We start from the raw sequence: 12,678 nt of genomic DNA, 5'->3' as shown, positions 1-12,678 counted from the left end.
GTGATCCTCCCCCTCTATGCGGCACTGGTCAGGCCGCAGCTGGAGTACTGCGTCCAGTTCTGGGCGCCGCACTTCAAGAGGGACATGGACGATATGGAAAGAGTCCAGAGGAGGGCCACTCGTATGATCAGGGGTCAGCAGGGCAGGCCTTATGAGGAGAGGCTACGGGACCTGAACCTGTTTAGCCTCCACAAGAGAAGGTTAAGGGGGGACCTTGTGGCCTGCTACAAACTGGTCAGGGGGGATCAGCAGGTATTGGGGGAGTCCCTGTTCCCCCGTGTGCTGCCAGGAGTGACCAGGAATAACGGTCACAAGCTGGCGGAGGGTAGGTTTAGATTAGATATTAGGAGGCGCTACTTCACAGTCAGGGCGGCTAGGGCCTGGAACCGGCTTCCAGGGGAAGTGGTGCAGGCTCCTAGCCTGGGGATTTTTAAAAGGAAGTTAGATGAGCACCTTGCCGGGGTCATCTGACCCCGGTGCTCTTTCCTGCCAAGGCAGGGGGTCGGACTAGATGATCTACCTAGGTCCCTTCCGACTCTAGCTACTATGAAACTATGAAACTATCACATATGAGGAACGCAAAAGCCTCATGAAATCTCTCATCCATGTTTGTTGTTGTGGCATACTGAAATATTGCTTGAGAAAGCCCAAGCAGTCTTCAAAGGGTCCCCGTCTCCTAGCTGCACCAGGACAAGGAAGCCATGAGTGTGTGAACTGGACAGATGAAGGTATAAACCGGACAGTTTGGGGACCTTGTACTGAGCTGTGTGTGGAAAGTGTTGTACCAGCTATTATTGCATTGGGGTACTCTGTGGATCATCTGCACCTCACTGAGAAACATTTAGCTCAGGGTGTAGTGATTATAAACCATTCATTTTTCTGAAGACCCAAATTTTGCTTTGTATGGAGTGATCTATGAAGAGAATAAGCCTCTGGTACCCTACACTGAAAGCTTGAATAAGACAAGAAATTGTAAGTTCCTGCTCCAAAGAAAAGCTTAGCCAGGATATAGTATAAAACTAACAAAAGTAGTAAATTTTGTACAGACTTCCATGGAAATAGCCTGCTTTAAAATGAATTAATCACTGAGACTGGAAAGGTCAGAACAAACATGTAGCTTTCACTGCAGGGTAAAGACATGGAGGAACATTTTTTAAAGGAGAGAGAGCGTGAAAGCAAGATTCATTTTCTGTAATCAAACTTTTGAAACTCTGTGTGTGCTTTGAGCATGGGCTCTTCTAGTTTTGGGTGTCTGGTTGTGAGGTTTAAATTTGTTAAGCACTTTAAAGCATGGGGTTTCATTTGGACTTGTAACATTTATATGAAGTTAAGTTTCAATTTTGTTGAAAGCCAATTCTTGATGATGAGATGCCAATTTCCTAACTGATCTCACCCAACACGTCTAAAGAAGGAAGGAGTGGTTTGGAGAATTAGTTCCTAGAAACACCAGAGGGATGGGAACCAGACCAAAGGTCTCTAACAGCACAAACACAGCCAGAGAAATGCTCACCTTGAAGATCAGAAGGCCAAAAGGGCAAAGAAAACACACCAGTGAACCCTGAGAAAACCATGTGTAAACACAAGAGTTCAGAATTACAAAGCTGGTGCTTTGGAGCCTGTGAATAAGAAACTCGGGACTGGTTGAACACACACTTTAGAGAAGTCTCAGAAGATTTTTCATCTGTTTTTGAAAGATTGTGAGTCCTATGACAATAAAAAGAGGAACTAAAGTGTGGGGAGGGGCAGACAGATGCATATGTTGCAGGAAGAGTGTGCAGCGTGTTTGGAAACATGTTTATTGTTGCAGCAGAAGGGCAGATTCTGCCCCAAAGACACTGAAGCAACAGCACATGACACCAGGGAGAATTTGTTTTAAAGCAGGCTATTTTCATGAAAGTCTGTACAAAAATTACTGCTTTTGTTAGTTTTGTACTATATCCTGGCTAAACTTTTCTCTGGAGCAGGAACTTATAATTTCTTGTCCCAATCAAGCTTTCAGTGTAGGGTACCAGAGGCTTTTCCTCTTCATGGATCACTCTATATATACAAAGCAGAATTTGGGTCTTCAGAAAAATGAATGGTTTATAATCACTACACCCTGAGCTAAATGTTTCTCAGTGAGGTGCAGATGATCCATAGAGTACCTCAATGCAATAATAGCTGGTACAACACTTTCCACACACAGCTCAGTACAAGGTCCCCAAACTGTCCGGTTTATACCCTCATCTGTCCAGTTCACACACTCATAGCTTCCTTGTCCTGGTGCAGCTAGGAGACGGGGACCCTTTGAAGACTGCTTGGGCTTTCTCAAGCAATATTTCAGTATGCCACAACAACAAACACGGATGAGAGATTTCATGAGGCTTTTGCGTTCCTCATATGTGATGGGACCTATTTGTTCAATTCCTAGTTGTCTTCTAAAAACCAAAGAATCATTACCTTCTCCTGAAACCACTGCCTGTCACTAAACCAGTTTATCTTTTCCAGTATTGGGCTTACAGGTCTGCTGATGTGCTGTCTTTCTGGTGTCATTAGAAAGGCTTCATGTAGCTGCAGAGGCATTTCAGAGGACAAAGGCTAATTAGCCACCGGTTAAGGAGTTCATAGCTAATTTCTGCCCTGCCAGGGACCCTGCCAAAACCCTACCACCAATTCCCTTAAGGGCCCCACACCCACAGTTCAAGCCACTCACCAGTGCCTCTGCAGCCAGGGAGCAGTGCACCTGTCAGGGCGGGGAAGGGGTGGGAGGGCTTAACAGTTTGATAAGAGTTATACCATTTATGCTACGGTTTTGCTCTAGCTTTAAAAAAGGTTAATAGCATAATGAGCTGTATTAACAGGAATGTAATGTGCAAAACAAGGGAAGTTATTCTTTCATTCTGTTCCTGACTTGTGAGGCCTTACCTGAAGTACCATGTTCAATTTTGGGCCCAGACATTTCTCGAAAGACGTGAACAGATTGGAAAAATTCCAGTGGAGAACAGCAATGATGATTAGGGGTCTGGAAAGCATGACTTACAAGGGAAAGCTAAAACAACTAGGGTTATTTTAGCCTGGAGAAGAGAAGTCTGGGGTGATTTGATACCGTCTTCAAATACCTGAAGGGTGATTATAGAGAAGATGGGGATGGGTTTTTCTCTGGGGCTGTAAGGGACAGGACTGGGAACAATAGTCCTAAGCTGCAACGGAGGAATATTAGATTGGTGATATGGAAGAACTTCCTGACTCTGAGGGTGTTCAAACATTTGAATAGGCTACGTAGAGATGATGTAGAATCTCCTTCCTTGGAAAATTTCAAGAGAAGGTTGGACAGACACTTGACCAAGATAATTTAGTCAGGGATGGTCCTTCCTTGAGCAGGGTGTTTACAGTATACAACTTTGGGGTCCCTTCCAGCCCTACTTTCTTATGATCCTATAAAATATTCTTGCTCAGCTCATGAACTTAGCAACTTAGTCCCTTCCCTGGCAAACCTAATGCTAGGTGTTATGCAATGACCTGAAGGACAGGAAAGCAATAAGGACAGACACTCACAGGGACTCAGGTTCTGCATGTGTGCATCTCCTTTTTGAATATAGCTCTCCAGTCTCCTTTTATGACCTCTTCCAGACAGTGCAGCAGAGAGGTTGCGACAGGCCAGCTGAGGTAAGGAAGTGGGTGGTGAACGGCACACAGGCAGGTCATGTGCAGGGGTAGCACTGAGGCACAGAGGTTGGAAGATCCAGAGTTCTGGCAGTGACACATGGGAAGGGACAGATGTTAGTCAGTGACAATACAGGGAGAGCACCCAGCTCCCATGGGGCTCATCTTTCTCTTTCTGCAATCTTTCTTGCTTTCAGCATGAATGTAGGATGGCTCTGCCTCTGTCCCCGAGCTGCCTGCCTTGCCTTCTACTGCTGCTGTAGCCCCAGGTTGCAGACTATCAGAGCACATGCATGTGCCCAGTAGGGCTGTGCGAAGCTTTGGCCCCGATTGGATTTGGCCCGATTCGGTGACCAAATCTCTGAATCTGAATCGAATCAGAGGACCCTTTAATCTCTCCGAATCGATTCGGACAGATTTGGTGGTTCGGATATAGATACAGCTTTAAATGTTTTTTCTATGGACATGTAGGTAGCAGGGACTCTGAACGCTGTGCTGCTGGGGCAGATGCAGCATCCCACAGGGCTCCCCAGCACACTTGGCAGCAGACCCGGAAGTGAACCAGAAGCACTTCCAGACTATGTCCAGGTCTGCTGTGGAGCACTGGCCCCACACACCTCCCTGGCTCGGCACCTGGTGCCTCCTGGGTCTGGGGGGCACCCCAGGTCCCCCTGTAGTTGATCGCTGAGCTAGGGGAGGCGCAGGGGGGAGGGCTCCCCAGCATGCTCCCTGGCAGACCCAGAAGTGGACCGGAAGTACTTCCAGTCCACTTCAGGGTTTGCCACCAAGCACGTAGAGCCCCCCCCGCCCCCCACACACTCCTGTGGGACGCTTCATCTGCCCCAGCACTGCAGTGATCATGAGCCATGCTGCTACCTCCAGGTGCGTAGAAAAAAACTTTTAAAGCTGTGCCTGTGTCCGAATCGCTGATTCGCTGAATCGACATTGAATCTTCAGATTCGGATTTGGCCAAATTGAATCAGGGACAGTGATCCGAATCAACAAATTGAATCACTGTCCCTGATTTGGGCCAAATCCAAATTGAATAGGGCCCATTTTGCACAGCCCTAGTGCCCAGTGTAGGGGGAGTAAAGAGCTTTCAGTCTCATAAAATCCTTTTAAGGGCAGGAATAACAGCAGCTGTTTGGTTGCAAGTTCCTTATTTGTTATGGCTGCTTGCAGACATTTAAAAAAACAAAACAAAACACCAAACAACCAACAGCCCCGCCCCCCCAACTGCACTGCACTATACTGAAGAAGCAGTGCATTACTTCAACCCAAGTACTTTGCTGCATCTGTAAAAGAGCGGGCGCATCAGCAGGGCTTTTTGGCACTTTTAGTCAGTTCAGTCAGCTCTTAGATAAAATCACGAAAAGGCTCCCCTGAAGTGCCCGATCTTTACAGATCTTTACAGACGTTGGGTGAGCCAGGTTGAAGTAGCGTGCTGCCTCTTTTGGGCATACACAGGGCTCAGCATAGAAACACACCACGTCGAGTATAAAGCGACTTTTTTAGTTTGGTTTTTTTTACATCTGCAAGCACACTCTGCCTTCTCCCAGAGTGTTTGGGTACTACTGTGGTACTTTATCTCAGACTGCTGCCTTAATTACTGGTATAACGAGGTTGTAGTAGGTGGCTGGCTAGTGGCGAGCCCAGCCCTACCTGGCTTAAATCAGTCCTCGAGCCTTTCAATCTGGTCCCAGTAACAGTCTTTTTTCTGGGCTCAAAGCCACGGGCTGTAATGCCCTGGGTTTCTCTGCTTCCCAGAGCTCAGGCAAAAGCAAAACAATCCAGATTAATGTGCCATTAAACTGGCCCCAGCAACACAGGCTTCAAAACCCCAGGGATAGCCTGTACCATAGGGTTCAGTTACAAATATCAAATAATCCAATGGAAACACTCCCAGTATCAGTTAGGTCTCACCCTATACTATTTCTTCAAAGACTCCTCCCTCAACAGCCAATCCTTTACCCCTCTTCCACTTACTTCCTTGTCCTGTTCTTTTATTTCTGGTCAACTAGTCTTTTCCCATCATTATTGCTAAATGACTGCCAACAGAGGCCCCTTACTGAGTAGCTTTTTGCCATCTGGCTAATAGATCCAAGCGGCCAGCCTACAGCCTGTTACAGGGGGAAAGAAGACTTCCTTGTGTTTTCCTAAGAAAGGGCTGAGCTGATTTACAAATCTAAGTCCAGCAGTAGATTTGAGTACATATAAGTGCCTCCCTCTACCTCAGCATTAGCTGTCTAACAACTCTGAGAGGCCCTGCCTCTGTCATCAGCAGTTCCTGTTGGCCAGTTTAGGTGACCCCTTGCTCAGGTTGTTAGCTGCTAGATCCTATTCATTGGTTCCCAACTCTTCTCATGCACAACATAATCTGGATGCCTAATTTGAGACTGTTGATTCTAGTAGGCAGATCCTTTGTGGAATTAGTTCATAGTGACCTATAGTCATAGTGAGCTTGGACAACTTGAGTTCACTGCCCTGAAGCCTGTTCTGGAGAGACTCTAATATTATCCTATGTGTGAGCATTACGACCTGGTTAAAATGGCTGGATAGAAACCACCACTTTGGATTTACTAGTTCAGATCCTGGTCGCATCAGGGGAGGTGTCTAGGCACATGTCCCTCTGCTCCTCTGATCCTGGGGCCCTGTCTACTAAACCAGTTCATAGGAGTAATGCAGAGTGGTCTTCAGGCTGCTCTAGGTTGCACCAGCTGGTAATGGGCCCCCAGCTATGTTCTAATGGATGTGTATTGCAAGGCATAATATCATCTCAGACCAAGTCCTCTTTCCTCCAGCCATACTTCCTTTAGTGGGTCGTTGGGCAGGAGCGGTACAAGAGTTGTTGTAGTGGCTCACTACCCCTGAAGATCCCTTTACACAGCAGTAGACCTGAAATGGCTGGATTCTCAGCCACTGGCTAAAGTTGTAAAGGAGACTGCCCTAGAAAACTAGCCCAGTTGCCTTTGGAAATCTGAGCCTTTATATGGAACAACCTATTTTTTTGCCTCTAATTTGTTTGGATTTGTAACGTAAAAACAGTTGGTTAAACATGCTATACATGGAAGAGAACTTTTCAAGCTATGGCTGATTCTCATTCAACCAGAGACAGGCAGTCGAGTCCTACTTGGCCTCCAAAAGACACCTGTGCTTCCTCACTCTGTTTTAGGAACGAAGTTGTTAGGAGCCATGAAGTGCTGTTCTAATAATTTATCAGGGTTTCCCTTGTGGTTAAATTTTTTTCTCTCCTATGCATCGAATTTTCTCGGTAGTGCTGTCACAATGAATTTCCTGTTCTCTAATGACTTTGCAGGCAGCTCACAAACTTTTTACTTCTGCAATTCTGATGAACTATACAAGAGGGGAGCTTGCAGCCCCAGGATGAGATGGATGAATATGGATATGAACTTGCCAAATGAAATATGTTGCAGACCACTGTTCCACAAAGCCTGAGACCATAGAGATCACAATGAATGCACTTGATTCTGGTAAGTAAGGACTGAGTTTTGATGGTACTATTCAGATGGAATTCTTTACTGCAGTTGTCCTGTATTTCTTAGCATGGCTTCCATTCCTACAAGCTTTGAGCCACACCACTTAAATGGTATTTCTATCCTTTATGAGGTAACGTCCCAGTGGAGAGAGTATTGGAGTGGGAATCGGGCTGTGGGGCTGTTACCAGCTTTTCCATTATTCTACTATTTAAACTCAGAAACCATTTTCTCTGTGTGTGCTTCTATCCCTCCATGTGAAAATGGACCTTTGTTAGCTGCTTGGAGATCACTGAATGGGGCATTATTTCATAGATTTCATAGACATCAGGGCTGGAAGGGACCTCGAGAGATCATTGAGTCCAGCCCCCTGCCCAAAGGGCAGGAAGTCAGCTGGGGTCATAGGATCCCAGCAAGATAAGCATCCAAGATAAGCATTAGGAGTATTGTTTGTGGTTATATAGGGCTACATTCATAACGGAGACTTAAATAATGCAACATGCAGTCCATTTGAAGAGGACTGGAATCCATAACCATCTCATGAAGCTAGGAGCTTTAAGGATTTTTTTTTAAAATGGGAGTGTGGGAGCAGTGACTAGTACTGCAAGGGTGGTTCCGGCCCCGCACCAAGATACGCAGAACGCTCCATAGTAGCAGCAGGCAGAGCAGGAAGAGGAGTGCAACGTGCAACTGCACCCCGACAATCCCTCTGGATCGGCCCCAGCCTGAAGAGTATCCTAATCACTGGCTATGTCTCTCTGCCCCAGTGAGTCCTTAAGGTTTTTATACAAAGTGGAATGACTTCCACAGGGAAGAGTGAGAGTTTTGCTTCAAAATACCTGGTAACCCAGCTGTGGAGGGCATGCTGTTAAGCCATGAGGAGGAAGTGAATTCAAAATACCTAAGACTGAAGAGTTAATGGAACTTGGGTCTGACAGGCCCTGGGCAAGTGCTCTAACCCTTAGGCTAATGAATAAAAGGCTCTCCTGCTATGGCTTGCTTCCAAGCACTTTACCATCTTTGGTCATTTCTTTCATAGATTTCATAGATTTCATAGACATTAGGGCTGGAAGGGACCTCGGGAGATCATCGAGTCCAGCCCCCTGCCCAAAGGGCAGGAAGTCAGCTGGGGTCATAGGATCCCAGCAAGATAAGCATCCAATTTACTCTTGAAGGTGCTCAATGTAGGTGCTTGAACCACCTCCGCTGGCAGACTGTTCCAGACCTTGGGGGCTCGGACAGTAAAGAAATTCTTCCTTATGTCCAGCCTGAAACGGTCTTGCAGGAGTTTGTGACCGTTCGACCTCGTCATCCCTTGGGGCGCTCTGGTGAACAGACGTTCCCCCAGATCCTGGTGGTCACCCCTGATAAACTTATAGGTGGCCATCAGATCACCCCTGAGCCTGCGCTTTTCCAGGCTAAAGAGTCCCATGGCTCTCAGCCTGTCATTGTAAGATCTGTTTTCCTGACCTCTGATCATGCGCGTGGCTCTCCTCTGGACTCTCTCAAGCTTCTCCACATCCTTTTTGAATTGTGGAGCCCAAAACTGGACGCAGTACTCCAGCTGCGGCCTCACCAAGGCCGAGTACAAGGGGAGAATGACGTCCCGGGATTTGTTCGAGAAGCATCTATGGATGCACGCCAGCATTTTGGTCGCTTTACTAGCTGCAGCATCGCGTTGGAGGCTCATGTTCATCTTGTGGTCAATGATGACCCCCAAGTCTTTTTCTTCTGTAGTGCTATCCAACGTAGCACTGCTGAGCCTATAAGGATGCTGCAGGTTTTTCCTCCAAAGGTGGAGAACCTTGCATTTTCGGTGTTAAACACCATCAGGTTCTTCCTCCATCTATATTTTGTTTGAGGTTAGGGGTGATGAAGATTTGAGTCCCTCACAAGTGTGCACATGGGGAATTGCATCTTGTGAATGCCTATCTTGTGAATTCTGTGATGGGGTCCCCCTTACACCCCCGACCCCCACCCTGCCCCCAGATCACTCCTCTGCCAACCCAATCCACCTGAGAGCAGTGGTGGTAGAAGTGATGGGAGAAGAGTGGGGTTCCCCCACCCAGCCTGTTCCCAGGCTCTCTGTAGCTTGTGCCATCCCTATGCACCCAGATCCAGTCCCCACCAGGCCTGGCAGCTGCCTGGAAGCTCCTTGTTCTCCCAACCTTTTCCTCTGCCTCCCCTTCAGTTGCAAGGCATGGTGAAGGCTGATATGGGCAGCGTGGTCTGCAGAGATCACTGGAGCAAGCAGAGAAAGGGAACCCCCCCCCCCCCGCCAGCACCTCTGTCAGTTTTAGGTGGATCAGGGAAGTAGGGCAGTGATCCATGGATGGAGAGGCTGATGGGGGGCAATTGGGGTGACAGGGGAGCAATCTGGGGGTGGGAGGGGAGATTTGTGGGTTGGGAAGAATTTGGGGGGCAGACAGGATAGCAGCTTGGCAACTCCCCACAATCTGGTCAAACACCACCCAAATACGGGGGCTGTGTACAGAACCAAGGTTATGCTATGGCCACATGATTGGCCAAATTAATCCCCACATGCCCTTGTTGCCTACATTTCACACTTCACTACCCTTCACTCATCCTGGCTGTTTGCACACGCTCACTCCAGTTGCTGATAGGTACAGTCCCCACTCCAGTTCCACAAGGTCTCCTCTTTCTTCTGATGCATGCATTCTAATTGCTTCACATGCAGAATGAGAAAGGAAAATGGAGTTAGTATAAAGAGGTGCAAACACCAGTCCAGTCTGGTTTAGCCGTGCAGCAGCAGCTGGAAGTACTGTGCCAGCACTGAACGCACTCTAGCACTGTCCTATGGCACGGCCTTTTCTTGCTTGTTCCAGGACCTGGCAGATGGAGTGCACCCATCCTTGGCCAGCAGATAAATCCTCCAAGTCATGAGAAAGGGCATAATGGGGAAGCCTCTCAGAATTCTTTGAGAAGAGAGAGAGCAACAGGTCCTGAGCCAGATCCAGCTTCCTTATTCTGCAAGGAGACTGAAGAACCTAAGCGTCTAAAGCAGACCCAGATGTCCATGGGCACAGAGAGTGACTGGGGGCACAGAAAAGGCTACAGTGAGGAAAGCAGATTTTATGTAAACACTTTAGGAAAAGTCACAGATAAATCTAGGGTAAACACTTGTTGGGTCAGCCAAAAATCTGTGGAGGAAAGTTCAGGTGGCTCCTTGTGTCACTGACTGAGCCATGATTAGGCACAGCTCCCGCTGTGAGGTACCTCCAGGGCGTTTAATTGGTATCCAGAGTGCTTGTGGCACAGCCTCTGCCTTGCTCTGTCTTCAGCATCTACAGTGAACCTCACAAGATACAGATGAGGGTGAGTGGAGTGAATTTTTTCTTGGGTTCAGTGTATAATATTACCTGTTGTGTTTTCTAAGGAGTTTACAAACAGAGGGTCCAGCAAAGGGATCAGGCCCTTGGTTAGCTCAAGTTTTAAGCTATCAGGACTAGAAAATTAGGAACCTCTCAAACAATGTACTATACTAACACCATACTGACTTTTCCAGCACTTTCAGTGGAGGCTTTCAAACTGTTTTAACTTATTTCATCTTTTTTCTTTCCAGTGCTGTGAAATTTAAATATTATCCCACTGGAGGAAAGTGAAGGGCAGAGAGGCAGTCCTGGTGTGTCATCCATGTCATTTTATAGAATCATAGAAAACACAGAAAATCATTAGGGTTGGAAGAAACCTCAGGGGGTCATCTAGTCCTCAAAGCAGGACCAACCCCAATTATATTATACCAGACAAGGTTTTGTCTAGCTCGGTCTTAAAAACCTCAAAGGATGGAGATTCCACCACCTCTCTGAGTAACCTGTTCCAGTGCTTTACTACCCTCCCTGTGATAAGGTTTTTCCTAATATCTAATTTAAACTTCCCTTTCTGCAACTTGAGACAATGGCTCCTTGTTCTGTCACTTGCACCACTGAGAACAGTCTAGTTCGTCTTCTTTGAAACCACCCTTTAGGTAGTTGATTAGGAGAGTCCACAACTTCCCTAGGCATTCTTTTCCTGCTGCTATTAAATCCCCTCTCAATCTCCTCTTCTTCAAATTAAATAAGCCAAGTTCCCTCAGCTGCTTCTCATAAATCATGTTCCCCAGCTCCCTCACCATTTTTGTTGCCCTCTGCTGAACTCTCTTCAGTTTGTCCACATCCTTTCTGTAGTGTGTGCTGGGGAGAGAAGGGGGCGGGGGGTCCAAAACCAACCACAGTACTCCAGATGTGGCCTTACCAGTGCGGAAGAATCACTTCCCTCAATCTGCTGACAATGCTTCTGCTAATGCAGCCCAGTATGCCATTAGCCTTCTTCACAACAGGGGCACACTGTTGTCTTATTCACCTTATTGTCCACTGTAACCCCCAGCTCCATTTCTGCAGAGCTACTGTTTAGCCAGTCAGCCTCCAGCCTATACAAGGGATTGTTGTGCCCTAAGTGCAGAACTTTGCACTTGTTCTTTTTGAACTTCATGAGATTTTGTTTAGGTCCAATCCTCCAATCTGTCACGGTCTCTCTGAATCCTAGCCCTATCCTTCAGTGTATCTACTACTTGCCCCAGCTTGGTTTCATCTGCAAACTTGCATTCCATCTCTTCTTCCAGGTCACTGATGAAGGTATTGAACAAGACTCCCTCCAGAAGTAGTGCAGGCACCTACTCTGGACTCATTCAAGAAATGTTTGGATGCTTATCTTGCTGGGATCCTTTGACCCTAGCTGACCTTCCCTGCCCCTGTGGCAGGGGGCTGGACTTGATGATCTTCAAGGTCCCTTCCAGCCCTAGTGTCTATGAAATCTATGAAACAAAACTGTCTCCTAGATTGACTTCTTGATACCAGCTGCCAACTACGCATCAAGCCATTGATTACTACTCTCTGAGCCCAATAGTCTAGCCAGTTTTCTATCCACCTAACAGTCCATTCACCCAAGCCATACTTCCTTACCTTGCTTGCAACAATGTTGTGGGAAACCATATCAAAAGCCTTGATAAAGGGTTATCTAGTATATGGGGCCAAAACCTGGAGCACCACTGGTCTAGGTCAGTGGCCCACCCCTCTGGCCTGATGGGTCTAGGTTATACCACAGGCCAGGCCTCATGTAAGGTTGGCATGTGGGTTTGGTTCATGATTACAATCCCACGTGCTGGCCTGACCTTGTGTACCAGGCCAACCAGTACAACTGGATCTGGCTGCACATCAGCCCAGCCACATGAGCTGGTATGATCTAGCATGCAGGGCCATGTTATTGAGATCACATAGCTCCTCTTGGGTCCAGAAATGTGGTAGCAAAGGAACAGCAATTAACGCTGCCACCACTCCTCCTCTGCCAAATTTCCAGACTCACGGGGAGCCCTGCAAGTCAGAAGACACAGTTCCATGGGCCAAATCTGGTCTGTAGGCCAGAGGGTAATGGACCTAGACCAGTGGTGCTTAACAAGTTGAGTGGATCAGCTGCCAATTAAGATGCATAAAAGTCAGAAGTTAAATATATTTGGGAAAAAACTTGGATGACACATTCACATTTAGCA

General features: G+C 47.2%; 1 protein-coding gene across 1 annotated transcript in view; it reads left to right on the top strand.

Annotated features, from left to right (window-relative positions):
• Positions 1-12,678, top strand: part of PTAFR (platelet activating factor receptor) — a 39,622-nt gene that overhangs the window by 22,748 nt on the left and 4,196 nt on the right. The window contains exon 2 of the mRNA XM_090056701.1: positions 6,959-7,133. Coding sequence (XP_089912827.1) covers positions 7,119-7,133 — 15 coding nt within the window. The 5' untranslated portion in view covers positions 6,959-7,118. The remainder of the gene's footprint in view (positions 1-6,958; positions 7,134-12,678) is intronic.

This window comes from Crocodylus siamensis, chromosome 7, assembly GCF_052110815.1.
Source record: "Crocodylus siamensis isolate JL-2025a chromosome 7, ASM5211081v1, whole genome shotgun sequence".
Lineage (NCBI taxonomy): Eukaryota > Metazoa > Chordata > Crocodylia > Crocodylidae > Crocodylus > Crocodylus siamensis.
This window is presented reverse-complemented; position numbering and strand designations above follow the sequence as displayed.